Source organism: Anas platyrhynchos, chromosome 4, assembly GCF_047663525.1.
Source record: "Anas platyrhynchos isolate ZD024472 breed Pekin duck chromosome 4, IASCAAS_PekinDuck_T2T, whole genome shotgun sequence".
In the NCBI taxonomy this organism is placed as follows: domain Eukaryota; kingdom Metazoa; phylum Chordata; class Aves; order Anseriformes; family Anatidae; genus Anas; species Anas platyrhynchos.
Window position 1 is genome coordinate 17208142 of NC_092590.1, and position 20794 is coordinate 17228935.

At 43.0% G+C, this 20794-nt stretch overlaps 1 protein-coding gene and 1 long non-coding RNA gene across 18 annotated transcripts in view; one reads left to right on the forward strand and one right to left on the reverse strand.

Annotated features, from left to right (window-relative positions):
* The window catches only part of TECRL (trans-2,3-enoyl-CoA reductase like), a 65169-nt gene that overhangs the window by 26099 nt on the left and 18276 nt on the right, over positions 1 to 20794 (reverse strand). For 5 of the 6 annotated variants that reach the window (XM_038178658.2, XM_072037107.1, XM_005019097.6 and 2 more), the window contains exons 3-4: positions 5856 to 5900; positions 4404 to 4507 (exon numbers count right to left, since the gene is read on the reverse strand). In XM_038178658.2, the coding sequence (XP_038034586.1) occupies positions 4404 to 4507; positions 5856 to 5900 (149 nt within the window). The remainder of the gene's footprint in view (positions 1 to 4403; positions 4508 to 5855; positions 5901 to 20794) is intronic. The other variant, XM_038178655.2, reaches the window with a different exon arrangement.
* Positions 1 to 20794, forward strand: part of LOC119716810 (uncharacterized) — a 61480-nt gene that overhangs the window by 8989 nt on the left and 31697 nt on the right. For 2 of the 12 annotated variants that reach the window (XR_005265498.2, XR_011808902.1), the window contains exon 1: positions 14897 to 15688. The exons of the other annotated variants lie outside the window; for them this stretch is intronic. This is a non-coding gene — a long non-coding RNA (uncharacterized lncRNA). Of the gene's footprint in view, positions 1 to 14896; positions 15689 to 20794 lie in introns of those variants that run through there. 12 annotated transcript variants of the gene reach the window in all.

The following is a 20794-nucleotide window of genomic DNA, read 5'->3' on the forward strand; positions in this document are numbered from 1 at the left end:
AACCGGAGGTGCTTTGTGTTACCAATAATTATAGTTGGAAAAGTGGCTGTAGAGGAAATAATGACTTTTTTTTTTTTTTTTCCTCCTGGAGATCGTCTGTGATCAAATTCTCTATTGATCCAAGAGTTTAAGCAATCAAAAAAGTTTGGGGAAATTTCTTGGCAGTTTGTGCTGTAGTCATTCTTAAGCTGCTCAAGGATTTACACAGAGTCACGTGTTCTGTTTCTTGGGCATTGCTGCCAAGTCTTTCAGGCACCCCACACTTCTATGAAAGCATTACTCAGTTGGAAGGGTCCTGTCCTACAACAGCATGTGAATTGGCCCCAAAATACACAAGCTCTAATATGTTTCCAGTGAGAAATACCTTCTCTACCTATATATGCTGCAGATCCTCAGCTCCCTCTCCTACCCTGATCCCAAATTCCTTCCAAAGCGATAATCATATGAGTATTCTTACATTTGCCTTCTTCACACTGACCCACTGGTTTGCTGGGACTCCCAGCCCTCCCACTCCTCCTAATTCCTCAGATCCTGTCTTTTTTCTTAAATTTTAATTGTCTGTACTACTTATTAAATCCAATGAGGAGGACATAAGCGTTTACCAAATTCTCTTCCCCTGTTACTGAGTTAGGGAAAGCATCCTAAGCTTCCCCACTAGAAGCTCAGAGCTGATTTTGGTGTAGAGGAGGCTAAGGAAAGGAGTCTACAGCAGTTTGGCAACCTCTTTTTCAAACCCACCGATACTCATAAATTGCTTCACATCCCCTCATCCCACAGACTTCATGGGATTACTCCACATTCACAAGACCATCTCCTTGTTCTCAGTGATGGTCACAGCAAACTACTCCTCCCCTATTTATCACCCACTTACGCCCACAGGGCAGAAAAAAAAAAACTTTTTTACTATGTGAATAAGAGTAGAGGACCACGCTGCCTTTACCCCCAAGAAAACAGGCACACCTCATTAAAAATATGTAAATATTTTTAATACAATCTTAATCCTACTAAATATGGTTCCTTTTTTTTTTTTTTTCAGCCAGCTATATGGTTTATAGTAGCAGAAGTTTATTGAAATGGTAACTGTGCATGCAAATGGGGGGCAGGAAGGGGAGGGCTGTGAAAACACAAAGCAAAAAAACAACCTAAGGAACTAGGATAAGCAAATGGAGCAGTTTTGCTGCCAGCCTCAGTATTTTAAGGCTCCCAAGAGTCAAAGTATTTAAGCAATCCCTAATTTTAACTCGGTTACAAAAAATATTTACTGAAGCACTGTGTTTCAGGATTAATCTTTCTTACAAAATTCACAGACTTGGAGGCATAATATATTTTTCACAGCTCCATGTTGTTTTCGCAGTTCTATTTTGATCCTTCTGGTAGCCTGCCTGGATAGCAACTAGACAACAGAAGCTGATAAATCAGAAGCTGCAATCACTGTTCAAACAGGGAAAGCTGTAACACTGGTCTGAATTTCGGCAGGAAGAATGGCTTTCTTTTTCCTTTTGACTACAGCAGCTGTACGCGTTTGTAGCGGTAAAATGCCAACCATGTTTCAAAAGTCACATGCTGCATCGCAGTGTATAAAAAGAGGTCTTTATCAAACATGCTTAGGCCCCATATTGGACAGAGATCTAAAATAAAAAGCCATTACCACAGTGGTGGGAATTTCAAGCACCTCTGGGGGTGCAGGCTTTGCAGGGAGCATACAGAAGAGATCTGTACACTCAGCTCTCATTCATCTCTGCAGATCAGTCAGCAAACCTCAAGCATGCCACCCAGGTATATCATTGATACTATATCAATTCCCAGAGTAAGGGAATTGATAAGGCTTGTGCAGAAGCAAATTAGGTATTTCTGCTAATATTTAGTTTATTAAAAAGAAGAGAGATGAAAGGGACAGTTCTAACAACATCCATGATGCAAAGAACGTTTTTGTTTTCTCCCTAAATAGCTTTCTAGAGATGCACCTCGAGGGTCTGAATCCTTCTAAAAGAGCCAAGTGAGGCTGGTTTTATACCCACGTTATCCCAGGAAGGGGCTTCATTCTCGAGAGAGTCAGAGCTTAGTTGTTCCAGTGGAGGACAACCGTAAATCCTTCGCACCATTTTATCTTTCCTCTCTTCTTCAGAGCAGCTCAGCCTCTGAAACTTGTTGACATCTGGGTAGCCCATCAGGGCTGGAGTGCAACCTGAGCCCAGGGGATGTCTGACCTTTCACAGCACAAACCAAACCTATTTGCACAGCCACCGTGCAACGGTGTTTTCAGAAGGCAGAAGCTGAGAAGGAAGCCTCCTACCAAGTGGCAACACTTAAGAGAGTAGGCAACAGGAGACAACAGCCCGTTGAGTCATCAAGGTGATGTCTGACAAGGACTGTAAATCAGAGACCATACATGCCCCACAAGAGAAAGTGAGGTTTCCTGACTCAGAGATGTATGCTCATAGGGACCCAAACTGTATTCACTGGGGAACAGACAACGGCATTGCCTTTTCTTTTACAACATGCCTGCAAGAGGGTACTGCTCCCAGGAGGTGCAAGTGGGTAGCCCTTTCCCCTAGCCTCTACCTTTTGAAAAACATGAGCTTCTCTTCTGTGCTTAAATCCCCAAGACTGAAGGACTTGGTGTCCTTCATCCTCAAGTAGGCATCTCAAGTACGATCCCCAGTGAGGTGAAAAGCCCCAGCACACAGACCTCTGTGCTTAGTTTTCCCCCAGCAAGATCCATGCCCAATGCATCATCCCTTGGAGCAACAGCACATCTCCATATGCTCCTGTGCCTATTTTTAGCTTACAGAACTGAATGTGGCCCTTTGTACTTCAGCTATCATTTTGCTGATGAGATAAGAATATTTTTATTCTCTGCCTTGTTTATTTAAATGTCAACCCTTTAAATCATAAGTGTCCCTCCCTGTGTGCATAAATCTGATAGAACAGCAAGGGGGTTTGAATAGGAGCTCTAAGCACAGTAAAAATAGCCGTAAAACTGTACATCCTGTGTGCAAATACATTCTTAATTGCTATTGTTAAAATACAGTCTTTTATGAATTTTTTCCTCTGTTGCTGTAGACTAGCTAGAATATAAAATCTCTCCACTGTTTAAACTAAACGATGTGGCCAGGAAGATTTCTCCCACTGAGAATAGAGACGATTTAGCATGTGGAACAGGATGGGGTAAGATGAGTATTCAGAAACTCGTGGAGACAACTTTCTGCACACACAGATCAAATCGTAAAAAAAATGCCACTGCCTGCACTATCAGTGCCTAGTCATAACTGCACTATTTATAATGGGATATTAAGCTTTAGTTATGTTACTGTCTTAGGCTACATAAACCACCGGGAAAGGAGAGAATAAATAAGGCTCGTGCAGATTACTTAGTTGCAGCAAACAAGAGGCCACACTGCTCACACCTTTTGCTCTTCAAGGAAATTCCACGGTTGTTTTTCCATCAGGGGTATTTTAAAATGCTAGAGCAGAGATGGGATGGGTGCGGGGGACACAGGACCTCAACTAGCATTAATTAGTATGGCAGCATGGAAATCAGTGGGACAAAGCCTCAGCCTTGGCAAACACACAGATCTCTGAAGGGGTACAGTCACAGAGTGTGGGCTGCTCTAACTCCACTGAAGTAACCTTCTTGTTACAGCCGGGAGGTTTGGGTCCTGTGCTGGGGCTGGGAAAGACAGATACAGGTCACGTTCTTACTCTTAGGGGTTAAAGCTTCCCAGAGACTGTGCTGCTAGGGGCTACATGCTGACCTGGCTAGTAAGAAATGAATGTGACCTTAAGCAGGACAGATGGATACCTGACTTCATAGTGCTGATCCAGAAGCTGTTTCTTCCCAAAGTCAGAAGCAATTCTGGCAGAAACACCCACCTTGACTGTACTGGTTAATTGAAAAGGAGCTGTGTAATAGCATGTCCATTATATTAAGCAACTTCTGGCAATAGAAGTTAATAAAACCCGTAGTGACCCACTGTAGGACATTGCTGTAGGACAGTCCCATGCAGTAGTTTTCCTGCTTTGGTAACAAGTTTACCAGAAATCCATATTTTATTTATTTGTTAATATAATTTCAAAGCTGAGGAGCCTTGCAGCAAATGAATATGTTTGGCTACAGGTCCTGCACGGGCATATAAACCCTGGATAAGTTAAAAATGTTTTTAAAAATTGATCTTTTTTTCCTCAGGCAATATTGCTACGTCCACCTTCTAATCTGTAATTGAATGTTAGAGTTAGCATGTTGATAACTTGGTTTACTACCAATTTACTTTTGTTTTTATTGCTAATAAACTAATTACACTATTTGACATAGGGAAGGGCAGGCTGAGGAAGTTGGAGCAGTTTGATGCTAAAACACAGTGTACACTCAGATGTCATGCTTACTGTTACAAGAACATACTTACTGTAGTCCAACCAACCTGCTGACCCAGGTCTGTAAAATACAGTGTAATGATGGAGGACACTGCAAGGCTTTGAATGTTAACAGAGTCCTTCAGGTAGGGCCCATCTGTAAGGACAAAAAGGGAAGAGCAAATGGCATGAACAGCACGCATCTTCTCGGTGGATCCTTTCAGCATAACATGTAGGCTGCCCTGTTAATAGTCAAAGAGTGAAACCATTTTCTTCAATTTGCATTGCACTCTAGCGCCTATGCCTTACATGTAAAAGGCACAAATTATATTGTGATTTATTTCGGTGACTTAGTCCTTATTCTCCAGGTTAGCAGCTTAGAGCATTTCTATGGGAATTATTCTTCTCTCCTTTTAACAAAAGCATTAGGCTGACATGCTGCTGGGCAGCAATGCACAGCAATTGTTATGATGCTATCTCTGTTCATCTAGATCATTAGCGACATGCCATGCAATCACGCAGTTTCACAGATCACTTTTCATTCTGTCTTGCAAGACTTAATGGGAAAGTCGATGTTATACAGCCTCTTGGTCACTGATGCCTTTTGATAGTTTTTGCCTGAGTATTTGCATTCTCAGGGTATTTTACAATAGGTTGCACCATCATGATGAATGCAACTTCTTGGGCAAAATCCCCCAGTCCAGGATTTCTTTGTAAACTCTCTGACCTGGGCAGACCATGTGTATCTGAGCATTACGTTCCTTTTCACAGCACTCTGAAGTATCTCTTCCCGATCCTAATGAACCAGGAGTGAACAAGAAAACACATAAAATAGGAAGACATGGTTCTGTTTCAGAGAGGCAGTGAGCTGGATATAAGGAAACCCCAACAGCCACGGGCATGGGGTGTTGCCATGGCTGCAACACTTCTTTCTCTTTCCTAATTTACATTTTGCATCTCCCTCTGCATCAGTATGTTTGTTCACTGTTTAGGTCAGGGAGGGTGCCAAATTCTACCAGCTGCTCAGATTTCACTTTCTAGGGCTCTGCACTACTTCACGTCCACAGACAAGTGCCACCTGGTCAGCGGCAGCTACAGCTCCCATGGCTACGTCCAGCAAGAACTGGTGTGCTGGCCCAAAAAAGGAGGCAGCCTCCTGTGGCCAGTTGTGTCTTCTGATGAGGCTGTGAACGAGGAGTGCAACTGGAATCACGGTGAGGGACCGACATGAGCAAATTTCTCCATGAATGGCTTTAGAAGTGCTTTGTCTTCATTATCTGAGCGCATGCTGTATTCTGAAACATTTTTACACAATGGTTATGGAAACCATTAGACTCCTGTACTGATGAGGAAACTAATAACTTCATGATCTATACCAATTAATGAAAAAGTACTAAAAGTTCACCTACTAACACATATCATGAGAGCAATACTATTAGGAGGATAACTTGCCAAAGGTTTAGTAATACGTTAGGGGTCTTTTTAACATCCACATGAAAACTTACTGCGTTCCAGTTGCAGGCCAACACGAGAAGGGTACCACTGGGGACCTGTTCAAATCACAAAGCACAGCTGTTAATTTCATGGTGGATGATCTAAATTTATCTTCTTGCTAGTATTCTTTTTAGCTGACGGATACAAATGTGAGGTAAAATAATAATGATAATCCTCTCTTTGGGTCTCAGCTATACAAGGAGAATACAATAGAGCTAGGAGGGATGCACAGCACATACAGGTAAAGCAGAAAGCCCTTTTCCTAGGTCCAGTGTTGGATGGGCCAGTCTCATTGCTGAATGCTCTATTAATACCTGGAAAATACAATGTGCATACACCACTGGGGAGTATAAATAGGACCCTATTTATTAATATATTTGTCAAAACACCGTATTAAATCTGTCAGTGTAGCCTTCACCCCCAGAACGATGCTTTTTGTACAGTCTGGTCCATAGGGGGTTGGTTTTTCCCATTTAGGAATATAAAATCTGACTAGGGACACACAGCTAGCACTACTTCTTAATCACAGATGCTCAGTCGGTAATCTTTTAGGCAAATAGTGAACAGAAAGCAGAGGCATCTGGGTAGCTAATACTAGGTCACACATGATTTCCATGGTACTCGTCACCTTACGGATGCTTCCTAGAAGCAGCTTTTAAAATGGTCTAGTTTAAAGGCTGCTCCTGTAAATGTTAGGTGCCCTTTGATGATTTTAGATGGAGACCAGTCAGTTTGTTCAAACAGGTACAGATCTCCAGCTGCACTTGTGCTTCTCAGTGCCAGAGCGAGTGGGTAAGTGCCAGGGAAGGACTGCAGAAAAGATTGTGTCCATCCAAATTGTTAACTTGCTCAGCTCTGTGTAGTGCCTGTATGCAGGAGGCTGTGACCCAGTGGCTGTGCTGGCTGAAGGGACAAGGTAAGCACACCTCCTTTGCATTGTAAAGAGACATAACATAGTTTTAACTGCCTCCTCCTCCTGCTTCAGATTTGCTGCTGAAGGGTTTTAGGGCTGATCTGGCACGCTTGGCATTGGAGCATCCTTGGGAAAGCTTACACAGCCCACATTGTTGACTGAGCTTCGGGAGCAGCAAAGTGTGACAGAGGAAAGGAAAGGACAGCTGTGCTATGGCATCCCCCAGCCATTTCCACAGTGCTTTGTCTTTGATGCTTTTGATGTGCCTTAGGACAGCAGATAGCCTGAAGGAATTTTGCTTTGTCTCTTCAGTTCAAAGCCTGAGTGAAACTGGTCAAATATAGCTGTGGTTTTCTTTAGACCCACCTTACGATGGTTGGCATTGCTGTATTTAAGATACCAGTATTCATGTACCTTAAACAAATGGAACAAAATCTTCATCATAAGTGTAACCAAACATGGGAACAGTTGCCCAGAGAAGCTGTGGGATCTGCTTCCTTGGAGGTAGTCAACTGGGGAAGACCCTGAGTTGTCTTAAATCAACTTTGAAGTTGGCCCTGATCTCAGCAGCAGCCTGCACCAGGTGAGCCCAGGAGGTTGCTTCCATGATGCCACGTGCCACGATGGTCAGGAGAGCTGGTTCACCCCTCCAGCTGGACAGGAAGGGGGGCTGCACACAGAGTGCATGGCACCGACCCAGACACTCCCATTTCAAAAGCACTTGGGCTAAGCATGAATTTTGTAGGCAAGAACAGGCATTAGATGAACCCCTTGAACCAGGGCTAATAGCAGGAGGTGAAGCACATCCATCAAGTTAGGCGCAAACATTTTTTTTCAAGGTACCAAAACAATTCATGGCTATTAAAGATAACAAAAGGAAGATAGAGAAAGAGCAGCTGTCTGACTTGTCAAGGAAGATATGATTTGCTCCCGGACAGCAGATATCAATAGTTATTTGGGAGCCTGAAATGCAATGTACCTGCTTTAAATTGGAATCTTTCCCTCAGCCCCCCCAACTCATCTTACAGTATGTTTCAATAAAAGCCAATTTACCTGATCCTGTGGCAAAGTGCTTTTAGGTATGGCTCATCATCTGCACAAGGGCAAGCAGAGGTCGTGCGTTTTAAGCACGTCATCCCACATTTCCAGTCCTCCAGCCTCAGCACGCCATTATTTTTGAGCATACTCGAAGATTTAGACAGATGGGAATGTGCCTTTGCTGCTGCTCGTCTGCAGTGACCTTGTCATTACGCCACTGCATGTCTCTGATTTCCAGGCCATCTGTGGGGTGCTGCGTGTGTTTTGCTGGGGGGACCTGGGGTTAGCTGTCGGGATGTCTCTTCCCAGCCCTGTATGTTGGCAGGGGCCTGCTAGCTAAAGTCAGGTGGAAATGTTATGCAGATGGAATGGGGGGACAAAGTGCAAACGCATCTCTTTTTGTACATATGTCAGTTTTAGTCTGGACAGAAAGGTTTCTCGCTTTTAGTCCTTACTGGCTGCAGAGTTTAGCAAGGCTGTTCCACAGTCTTGGCTGCCCGGGGATCCTGCAAAAAACAGCCTTGCTTTCTGGAGGGAAGTGCGACTCCACTTCGCTTGGGAGGTCTCTCTCAGGGCTCTGGCTGGTCTGTTCTCCCAGCCTGACGAGAGATTCCTTTCAAAGAGCAAACCCCATGCATTTCTAGGCCTCAGCAATTTGCCTGCTCATCACTGCGTGACAGTCAGCCAAGGGGACCCTGGCTCCCCTTGCCACCTGCCTCCTTCCCGTGACCGGGCATTTTCCAAAGAGCTCTGACAACTCTGGATTTCTGTCTGGAAATTTGGGAAGCCATTCCAGTCCAGCCCGGCTCTGGCAAGCACACATTTCTGTCAACCCTGTAGGAGAAGAGCTTTCTTTTGATAGTGCAAAGAAGCCAACCACAGTGTCTCATCATCACCCCCTTGCTGCTGCCTGTGGACGGCTCTCTCTGATACCTCTAGCCAGCAGTAGCTGGCAGATGAGCTTCACCTACTGTCAGCAGGAGTTCACAAGTGCCCATGGAAAGTGCATGCTCCAGGCTGAGCAAACAAGCACTCATTAAAGACGGAGACATAGCTGCAGCTGCGTGCGGTGCTCAAAGGCCTCTCTGCGCTCCCACATCTGGCAGAGCTCCCCTTGCTTCCTGCTGAAGCTGGAGGCTTTCTTTTTTTTCCAGGGATTTATATTTAGTAGGGTTTACTTCCCAGTTTATTCTTATTAACACTCTCCTTCGGTGCCTTCTGTAGAGATTAATGGTGATCCAAGAGCATAGGAGACTGAAGCTTATCTTGTAACTCCTGTTGAGTGTAAGATCAAGCACATATTATCATTTACTAATATTTTGAGAGTGCATTAGAGCTCAGTTGTGAGCTCCACATGGTACTGGGGAGGTTGTATTTATTCCCTGTGTGCTCCTTGTGATCAGCAGAGCTGCTCAGTTCCCCCATTTGGGGTTTATGGTTTTGGCTAAGCATTTCACACTTGGAAGAAAGTTGTAAAAATAACGAAGTTTTCAGCCCACTTATATCCCAGACTGGTTTTAACTTAAAAAAAAAAAAAAAAAAAAAGGCATAGGCTGGCCAGAACATAAGAATGGCCATCATGGTTCAAAACATGGGTCTGTTTAGCTATACTAAATCTGCCAACATTTAGCCAATGTTGTGATTCCTCCATCCTATTCCCTAGATTTCTAGCATTTGTGTGGAATAGATTTAGCACTTTTATCCCATCTTGCAGTGTGCTTAAAACAGCCATTGACATTGCTTCCTGGTTTTTCATCCTCTATCTGATTCTCTCTACTTTTTTGACTTATCCTTGAGGATACAGAATATTTGTCTCTGTCTTTAAAACCATAATCCCCAAATGGATGCACATGGGTACTTGAAAACTTGCTCCATTCCTCAGCTGAAAGGATATTCACAAATTGCTTGATTTTTTTTCACTGTTGTGATTCAAAAAATGTTTGTTCTGTGCGTGCAAGCTTCCTTTATTCTGGAAGTGGAAGCAATTCATGATGCTTCTTAAGCCATTTACCATATTCCTTCTTCTCTGTCAGGAATCTGTTCCAACTTGGTGGAATATTTTAGTCCAAAACAGAAAAAGACATATATCCATTATGAAAAAGTATAAATATTTAAAGCATTTTAATTTTTCCAACACAAGAAGTTGATATTTTCTTGGAATGTGACAATACAGTAAAGAAAGTAAAAATTGACTTTACTCTTTATATTATATTTAAAATAAGAAAGTGAAGAAAAATATTTAATTTTAGCCAAGTTTTTTGTTGTACATGGCAGTATTTAAAACAAAAATTTAAACCTAAGCAAGCTGACATGTTAGAAGGAAGAATGTAAAAATAGATAAATAAAAACAGCCGCTTTTATTTTGGCCATATCCAGCTAATAACCACCTGATAATATTGCAGATAAAAGGAGATGTACTGCTTGTACACTTAATACAATCCAAACTCTTAATCAAATGGCAGCCTCAGTACCATGTATGCAAAGATGCAAAGGAAACCAAGCACTGTTGGTCCCACTGTTTGTTTGTGTTTTTTTTTCACTGCATTTTTACTAGAATTTCAGTAAATGAATCAGTGGACAGTCACAAGAGCTGAGGACAGTTTTAAAAGCCCATATAGAGTTTTAAAAGCATGCAAGGGTACTCTGTATCCACACGATTTAAATTGACCTTAATGTGTGCTCCACTGCTTAAATATGACAGGAGGCTTTGAAAAATTAACAACCAGGAAATCTAAGTGCTAGGTATTTTCCAATAATTATGAAATTGAAGGGGTCACTAATTTTTATTATTTTTCGTAAAATTCTTCAGCGCATTGCCTGTTCTTTAGTAAATTACACGATCAAATGCCTATTTGTCACGTAGTATTTATGAAGTTACATGAACCTATATGAGAGCAAAGGTTAAAAAAATAAATAAAAAAAATCATGAAGATCTCTCCTGCTGGGAAATTAGGTGCATTCCTTAGAACTCAGCCATGCAAAAGCTGTTCCTCTGGGGGGTAAGGAGTCTAAGAAATGCCAAGCAGAGCTGACAGACATAGTTTGGAGATAATTATCAGATTGACTTTCCATGAACAGCTAATTTTATCAGTTAAATTGTTTGCTTCTCATTGTTTTTCACCACCCATGCATCTCTAATAACAAATAGGCTTAATAATTACCAGCAATACCTGCTGTGATATGAATAGGATGATATGAACAACAAAATTACTATAATCAATCAGCAGCAGCATGCTGCTTAAATTTGCAGAAGTATGGGAAATTCTGGGGAACGTTGCGGTACCGATGGCCCTCACATGATCGCAAAGGGTCATGCAGTAGCTGAGCAAGGTAACAGCACCTTCCTGTACGACGTGAGCACAGCTGAAATGCACTCTGCCACCTTAACCAGAATGTTGATCTGGTATCTGTGTTGCAGTAATAAAAGGTTGCTAAAAAAGACTCATGCATTGCTGGGGGGTTGGTGTTTTTGTACATAATACATAGAGACAGACAGACATACTGACACACAGATTATCTGGAAAGTAACTTGCTGGGCTCTTTCCTTGACAAGTAAATGCTGAACAAATACAGTTATTCCGAGTCCATGACCTCAAGCAGCAATGGTCATAAACATCGTCTCTCTTGGCTGCAGCAGGCGTGTTTGAGCACTCCCAGGAATGTTTCTGAGGAGGCAGGTAAAGACAGAGATATCAGCGTGCGGATAGCCACAGCCTTTGCTGGACTGAAGTTTGTACACCCTTGCTTCACAGAGCTGACGGGCAAGCAGGATGCTGCACTGACTTGGAACCGTAGCTTTCTGCTTCTGTGGGATTTATTGTGCACTTGAGTGGTTCCTGAGCATGAAGGCAGTAAGTAAGGCACACCTAAGAAACCACAGTAAAACTAAGCTGGGCCACAAGACCCAGACAGAAAGTACCTGAAGTTATTACTGTGTTTACTTTCCCTGTAACAAATGATAGGTACAGCACAGCTGTCCTTGCCTGGCACCATACTGAGCTTATGGGGGGAAGCTGAACAACAAAATCCTGCTTCCACCTCTTGCTAGGTCCTTGGGAAGGTACCTGCTGCATCTGGGATCTTTTGGCTAGCCTGTGTTTTTCAGCAGGACCTTTGATATGCTGTATCAGAGCATTTTGGGAGGGAGCAAGATCTTGAATTAGATCAATGTTTTTATGGGAAGCCAGTAGAAAGAGCAGACCCAGCGTGCCCTGTTGGGTAAAATCTCAGCAGGGCACTGAAAGAAAGGGATGTTGGTTTTAACGGCTAAAAAATAAATCCCTTTTCTTTCTCAGCTTCTCTTTCCCCTTACCTGAGTTACCTATAAGCTTTCTGAGGATAATATTTAGCCATTGTGTTTTCCAAAGGCATCTTGATCTCTACTTGCTATGCCTACACAAATACCCACTTTCTTAATTACTTGAAATTTGAAAGAGAATCCATTTGATTATTAGCATCCATTTCTTTCTTCTGTTTTTGTAATACATGAATGCATCTAGCTACAAACATCCTGCTTGCACATGGAGAGCAAGCTGTGGGGAGGGCGAACTGATGCCTCCAGTACTTAGCTAAACCAACAGTGCTACAGAGTAGTTATGGATAGATCTGGCCAAGAGGCACAACAAACACACTTCCCAAAGCCTACAAAGCAAGTAAGTCCCAGCCTGACAATGTGTCTGGTAATGTGCTTCCTTTTTCGCTGTCCGTTTGACCATTCCCCTTGGTTTTAGATCCTTAAAATCCATGAGCATCCATTTTTCCTACATGAAGTCATGTGTCTGCAGTGTTTGCTTGTGCTCAGAGCTGTTTGCTGTTACCCCAGCACCCACCTCACAAAACCTCACAAGGCCTGATCCCGGAGGTGTTTCAGAGCACACCTACCAGCTCTAACAACTAATGTACTCCATTACATCAATCCCTGCGGGCACTCCCTAAAAAACAGTGTCAAAATTATACTTTTCTCACCCAGGATTTGACAAATCTGGTTAGCTCCATCCAGCTGGAAGCAGCTGTGGCTGTGTCCAGCTGTGCAACACCAGCCTGCGTGGCTCTGCACTGCACCCTGGAGCACAAATTCACCTGACTACATTTTCATCGACTTCTAACTTTTACAAATGCCTGAATCCACCGAGGAACACAGCGCTCCCCCCCGCTGCCACTCACTCAGCGAGTTTTTTTCCTAAAAAAAATAAAAATAATTAAACTTTAGCTATATTCTGATCAGGCAATAATGGACAAATTTCTTAAGAGTCAGCAAAGCTTGTCTTAATGAAGATCAATTGTTATTAGTGGCAAACAGAATATTATTTGTCATTTAGAGGTCGATTTCTGGCACTAGCAGATTAAGCTTTCAATTTTCCATCTCAAACAGCTTGGTGCTGAAAACAACTGGAAATTTAGACAAGCAAAAAGCATCAGAAACTAAAAGCAGGCAAGCATGTAAGCATCATTTATATATATATTTGAATAGTTTAGCTACATTGTTTCTTAAAAAAAATAAAAATAAAAAGGGAAAAGGAAAGCCATCCCTGTGCATTTCAATTTCCCATGTAGCCTGCTGCAGAAAGTATAATTAATTTTGATCTTTCTGTGTGGATTTGCATTTAAATTAATGTGTGTGGGCAAGGGAAGGGAATGAGGCTCACCTTTTATTTCATTAATAACAACCACAGAGCAGAATACAGAGAAACAAGCAAACAGATATTCTGACAATGATGGAGCTCGAAGCAATGTTCCCAGAAGGGAATGAATGCCCTTAAATCAGAGCGGGGAGGTGAGGAGCTGCTGGATGCACAGTGCTGCGGCACTGCAGCAGCATTCAGGCTGAGAGCACCCACCTGCAGCAGCACAGCACACACTGCCTGGCCCTGAGCAGCTCCCATCACCTGGGCATCGTGCTGCAGCTCCTGTGGCAGCGGTGGGGATCAGTCGGTGAAGCTGGACCCACTGCACTCTGCTCTGCGTAATGGGTTTGGGGAGTTTTTTGAGCAGGGGACCCCCAGGGAGAACTGCGCCCTGTGATCCATGCACTAAAATAGCACAGAGCTTGCTTGGTGTTATTTGCAGACGTCTGGGTCCTGGCTCTGAAATGTCAATGCCAATGAAAAGAGTGACTTAGTAATTTATGCCGATTGAGTGTTTTAATTCTGGCAGTTATCTTTGCCTTTGATTCTTCTCTCTGTACAAGTTTGAATTGGATAACAAAGATAATTGCTGAGGTATCAGGGGGATGTGAGAACTCGAGCAGGATTTTCTTCCTCGTTACAAGCTGTCAGAGAAGCCTTCATTCAAAGGGTGACCCAAACATGAGACACTGCACATTAACGAACATGCATTTGGCAAATGATGTATGTGTTTCAGGAACTACAAGATATCCTTCCTTCTCCATCTGCCTGTTCATATAATAGTGGGGGATTTTCAAAAAGGCAGCTTAATGTTTGGTGGTTTATGAAATTGCTTGTCATCTGTCTGTGTCCTTAACTGCTCAAAAACCTTTTCAGGTGTGGCATTAGCCAACCCACCTAAGGGTTTCATAGGCAGTAAAGCAGGGCATTTAACACAGGTATCTGAACATCCTTGCAGTCTCAGAAAACAAGAGCAATATAAAAGATATAAAAGCCTGTTTCAGAATGACTTTTCTTTCCAAACCTTTGCTCATGTTCAGCCTGTGCCAGTTTGTGAGAGAACCAACCCGCGCTGTGCCTTATGATGACCATATTATGTGATAGGCCGTGTTTCAGGGCACTGATAGCACAGGTCATTGCCTCCTCACTTCAGAAAGCTCTATTTTGGGTACTGCCACAATTAGCAAGCCTGTCGGGCACTTTTGGGCAGCAGTTCTCCACAGAGCAATACACAGGGCAGAGAATGGACGGGGCAGTGGCACCGAGGCCTTCCCTGCCATTTGCCTCTCTCAGGTGGAAAGCTCAAATTCATTGAAGACGAGGGAGCTGCAGCATCCCTCAGCCTCTCCCTCTTCTTCTCACTCTCTTGGGGGTGCTGAGCACCTGTATGAGCTGCTGAGCACCCTGCATGCCTGCTGAGCTCCCCCAGGCCTCAGAGGGACTGCTGCTTTAACCTATGCTATGTGCCCGCTGCCTGAACACAGCGTGGGGGCCATGGAGCAGCCCTGGGGCTGTGCTGAGTTATGTTGCAGCATCAGAAAGCACCTGGTGCTTCAACGAGCACAGCTGACAGGGCAAAGATGGCTCAAAAGCTCATTTGTCCCTCCACCCCACATGTACTGGGCAGAGGAGAGTCCTACCCTAGGCCCTAGCTGTGTTTCTTTAAAAACATTCCTTAGTCAATGAGCTAATAAAATATGCTAATTAAGTATAATTTCAATATCTGACTGTCCAGGGGATAGCTCTTTCTCCAGTTTCTAATCTAATCAGGATGCATTCCCTCACTAACCCCTAATCGCAGTGCTTTATGTTTTTATCTAATGACCGCACCAGTGCTATCACCAATTAAATGAGCGCATTTGAACTGACATGATTTCTTCCTTTGTGCAAATTAAATCCTCATAAATTCATTGGTAAATTCACCACACTGAAAGTTAATCCTCGCTAATAAGAAGGCTAAATTGTAGTTTCTCCATGAGCCATGAGGAAGAGGCAGCAGATCAGACACCAGCAGGCGAGTTACAGGCCCTGTCATGCTCCTGCATCCTTCCTGAGAGAAGTTGATTTGGGCTGGTTTAATTCTCCCATCCCAGCACCTGAATTAAGTTAAGCAGAGGCTTCTGTGCCTCTGAAGCACTGCCATGAAGCTTGTGAAACTGCTCTTCCTCCCTCAGCTCTATGACAGAGGACAAATACTTTTCCCTCGCATGCTGGAAAGAACTAAATGCTGGGATAAACAAAAGAAAGAACTAAAGATCGGGATACAGAGGTAGGTGTGCAAAGAGCATTTAGAATTAGGCACTTAACTTACACTAGTAACAATGTGAGTCAAGCAGTGAGCAAGGCCTGTCCACATTTTATATGAGCACAGCTCATGAATGAGCTACAGACCCAGAATACTTCACATGTCGATTATTTCAATGGTGAATTATTTCCAGCAGCAAATATATTCAGGATCATTGTAATGTGGGGACAATTTAGAAAGAGGCAGAACTCTTCTCTATCGCATTATTTTTATTGTAAATCATTTGTTCAGCTTCTTGTCTTTGATGCATTGCTTTCATTAACTTGAAATAATGGTAAATATCAAGTTTTATTTGAAAGATTTCTTATTTTGATTGTTCTTAGACTTTCTTTCCCCCTATGCCCAAAGAGGAAAATAAATAAATAGGCAAGCTGGGATCAAAAGAGAAAGAGTAAATGAATGGAAAACAAGTCACTGTCACAAGGCAAACCCGGGGAAAATCTGAACCTAACAGCAGGAGCTGCTGCCTCTGCTGTGACCTCTTGAGCAGATGAGATACCATGGACCTTGTTGGTTTTTATTCATTACCCTCCTAAAGCTGTCCAAGAAGGAGCTAGGTTCCTGTCATTCTATCATGGGAGATTTGCTTCCTTTTCTGCCATCCCAAGGCCTGTTGGCTCTCTTTCACAAGAAGTCTCTGGCACATTTCGTGCAGACCCATTCCACGCAGCTCCTCCCAAAAGAAACTACTGGATCTTTTTGCAAAGCCATCTGCCCAACGCTGGTGTCCAAAGGCGTGGGGACCTCTGTGAAAACCTTGATGCAGATGCAGGGCATATTTGAAGGCCTGAAGTGATCTATACCCTACTGTAATCAACAGGCATCTCTCATTAATGGACATGAGATTCTTTTCACAGTCATGAAGACCTGCTGAATGAACAGTAAGCCCACGTGAACGTGGTGGTGAACACCAGGTTACGGTTGGAAGTCATTCAGACAAAAATGTAATACCTGAATTTAAATTGATGTAGGAACTCTTTAAGATCAAAAACTACTTCGGCATCTTCTATCAACAGTTCAGTAGGCTTTTATTCTTCATTTTATCAGAGAATGCATGTTCTCTAGGGCCTGGATTACTTCTATACTGCCTCATACTGCCCTTTTCTCAGTTGAGCTATAGGCACTGTAATAAGATACATTGTAAGTAATAACAGGCAATTCTGATAAACAAATTTTGTTGTTTCTCATCTAGATCTGTCAATTAAATCTAATGCAAAGGAAAGAAAAGCAAAGAATCTAGCTATGAAATTTCCTTTTCTTAATGAGGCATTTAAATAGCATCTCACATTTGTTCTCCAATTGTTTACATAGGATGTCATTTGTGATGCATTGTTAGAGTCCTGTAAATCTCAGCTGGGAACAATATCCCAGAGAGCAGAGAGGACCAGTTCTGCTTCAAGCTACATCTCTATAGATTCATTGCCTTTTCTTTTATTATATTACTCATCTGAAATGGTATCTGTAATCCTGCTAATGAAATGCAATAACATCAGATGCAGCATCTGCCAAAAAGAGAAATAATGTGAATTTCCATTAAAGTTTTTGAGTTGATCTTCACTTTTTCTATTTCTGGTTTGAATATCACTTTTTTTTTTTTTTTTTTTTTTTTTTTTTTTTTTTTTTTCTGAAGGCCAGCTTACTTTCACAAGCATTTAATAGATAGCCTAGCTTTTGTGTTTTAGACACCTCACTGCCTTCGGTTCAATAGGTCATTAGGCATATATTTAAGTCATTCATTGTCCCAAATGTTTCTTAGGGATCACAGCCAAAACAGACAAAAGAGTGCAAGATGGATGAAAGGCAGGTTAATTGTTCTTATTTTATGGATGAAAAAATTAAGCTCAAAAAGGAGAAAGCATCTGGCATAAAACTCACCCAAGTCAATAGCATGCTTCCCACTAGTTTTGAATTAAGCCTTGAAGAACTATGTCCCAAATATTACGTTTAGTTCAGTGTGAATTAGGCAACTTTAAAAATCTCAGCCAGCCCTTTAGCTTTTGCTGTTATCCTCAAAGACCAAAATGCCTTAAACAACTGACCCTAGAAGTCCTACTTAAGGTCATACAGGGCTAAGTGCATTGCTTTTACACTAGGTGGGTAAGCCAAAACTCAGCCATAGTTTCCTAATGCAGTACACACTGAAATCATTTTTTATAACCACATGTACATTTCAGAAAGCAAATCTCCAGGGACACACGATCAGACACTTCTCAGACTGATTTAATATCTCTTCCTCCACAACTTATGAGATTCGAGCATTCAGCAAAAGTGGAATGCGGGTGCCTAGCCTGGTGTTTGCTCTCCTTATTAGTCAGACAGCTGGAAGCAAGAAGCCAGACTTAGCACCCCAGCCACAAATGTCCTAATGCAAGTTCTGGGCTTCAGCAGTGTCAGCAAGACACACATGGGTCAGGGCTCAAATGGAAGGTTAGGATTGCAAAAAGGGTTGCAAAAAGGATTGTCAGTGAAGCACACACCACTTTCTGGAGGGCTACCCGGGAGCCTGCACTGTGACTGCAGCTGCAACACTCCCTGCCTTGCCTTTCCCTTTGGAAAAAAGGCCAGAATTGGTTTTCTGTAATTCCAACACAGAATGCATGAAGACTGAGCGTGGGGTATAAGCTCTAAATTTTCAGTCACTTTGAAAATCACAAGGCTAACTCAGTGTGGCTTCTGCTTTCTTCTAACCATGTTAGGTCAGTGATGCCACCCTCATTTCCTGGCTGGCCATTATAAAAGTGAAAGTATTCCCAGCTCTTAAAGGTATGCTTCAATTATTTTGACAGGTAAGCCATAAATTCAAGCTACACAAATCTGTGCCAACAGCCAGACTCTTCTATTTTGAATAGAGAGATTTGCATGGATGTGCCGCAAAGAAGTTGATAGAAGGTCACCCTCCTGAAACTTCCTGCTGCCTAGATCAGAAATGAAGCCTACCAGGCAGACTGGCCTCCTGGCTAAATCAGCACACTAAGGCAAGAAATCGGGTCAATGGAGGACATGCACACTCAGGAGGGCCAGGAAGCAATTTATTCATGGATTAGATCTGATTGTGAGCTGGGGAGGAATATGGTAGTGATCATTTGTTTTGGTGATCATTTGATGTTCATTGCTTACTTTGCTTAGCATTGAAAAACAGAAAGTAAAGAGTTTAAATATATATGAGCCTCGCTATGGCAGTAACAAGAAATTCGAGTTCCTGGTAGAGTTATGTCAACAGGCATAGAGAAGAAAAAAAAAGACCTTAGACCTGTGTCATTTGACGGATACTTACATTCACTGTAACCTAGTCTTCTATTACTATCTGCTGTCTGGCTAAGACAAAGGAAAAGTAAATTATAAAATGAAATAAATCTCATCATGTTTCCTCCTAATCTAGTCATTCTCATTTAGAAAGTCAACACAGATGAATGAGCAATTTACCCAGATGAAATCACTGTACTTCATAGTGCCCATTTGCAGTAACTGCCTGTCCCTAGCGACTCACCTTCATTGTTAATTTCCAGTTGAGTTATGAGTGCAGAGAAGGGAAAAAAATTACTGAAAACAATCATTGGATGTGACTGTTAACCCAATGTGTCCTGTGAATGTGTGACGCAGGCGTAATGCTGGGCCCAGGAGTTTTGCACAGGAAGATATTACTTCTCCCTTTGAAAACTCATTCGTATATGAGCTGTGACTCCGGGGTAGCATGAACTGCCTAGGATAAAAACAGGGAGGAAGGACTTGGAGATTTGGTAAAAACTGTACTTTGCAGCTGCCTTTCTGCCTGGGGAGTGCATTCAGCTCAAGACAACTCATGCCAGGATCAGATTGTGGCTCTGTTTCCAAAAGGCTGGCTTTTTGAAAGCCTGGGCTCCAAATAGGGGGCAGAGGAAAGATCCCTCTGGAAGGCTGTGTGCCCTAGGTATAACTTATTTGGGTCTCTTCAGTTTGTGAGACACATGAAGGGCTCCTGGTTGATTGGCAGGCAAGGACTATGAAGTCAGCTTGGGAGAGCCATAAATAGCATAATTCAGCTTCTCTGTGTCCCCAGCAGGTGTATTCATTGGGCACATGAGTCTCTCCAGGCATCAGAATTGACAGATTTCATTAACTTTCTTCAACCTGAGAATCCAGCTGTAACAGGCAGCGTGGAAAAATCAGAGGAGCTGCAGGTTCTCAGCAAGCCCGTGTTATCAGACACTCCTGATTACATAGAGCCGGTAGGCAAGGCACTGGCTTAGCAGTCACCGCTCTCACTGGTACTGCTCTTAATGACTAATCCCCACAGCATCCTTTCTCACCTCTCTGAGCCTTGCAGTTTAATATCACGGCCAGCCTCTAGATGGAAATTATATGATGCAGTAGGAAAAGTCATCCTTTCCAGCGACAGTGCTGCATCCAGCTCTTGCATTTTAGCACCTAGGCTGGCGAACGTGGAGTTTTACCTTAAGCCCTTGCTCTTGCAATCGTGCTTAGTTCTCAGATGTTGTTAAAAACAGGAAAGGTGCAGATGCAGAACTTGAAAGCCCTTTTCAGACTTGTTAGGAAGGAGAAAAGAAAGAGGACCCGCTCCTCCAGTGAAGGATTAGTTTTAGTACCTCACATGCCTTAAGCTACTCTCACAAGACTGGCTCTGTCATTTCTAAGCAATGAGAAATTCTCCTCCTTCCTCTCCACCGGGCCAGCTTGGCTTCCACAGCTCTGTTTTGACGATCTGCTTCAGGGCTTTGGGCAAGCAAGGAACCGATGTTTCTGAAATGCTGCTCTCCTTCCAGCTGCCCAGCGCTGGCAGAGCTCAGCACTACTGGCAGGCAACTGCAGGGGGAGCAGAGCTGGCAGCAGCCACGGGTCGTTTTGAGAAGGGAAGGAGGGAGACGATGCACAAGCCTCCCATACCACTGGAAAAAGTGTGTGTGCTATGGTCCTTCTGCTTACGTTTGTCCTCTGGGATGGTAAGGTGTCTCCTTGCATTGGGCTATAAAGGGCAATCAGCATGAGGTAGGAATTGCACTGTTTTGCTCCTTGCCCTCTCTCTAGAGGAAAGCAAAGCAAAAATATTTGTCATTTTCAGTCATTTCCATTGAC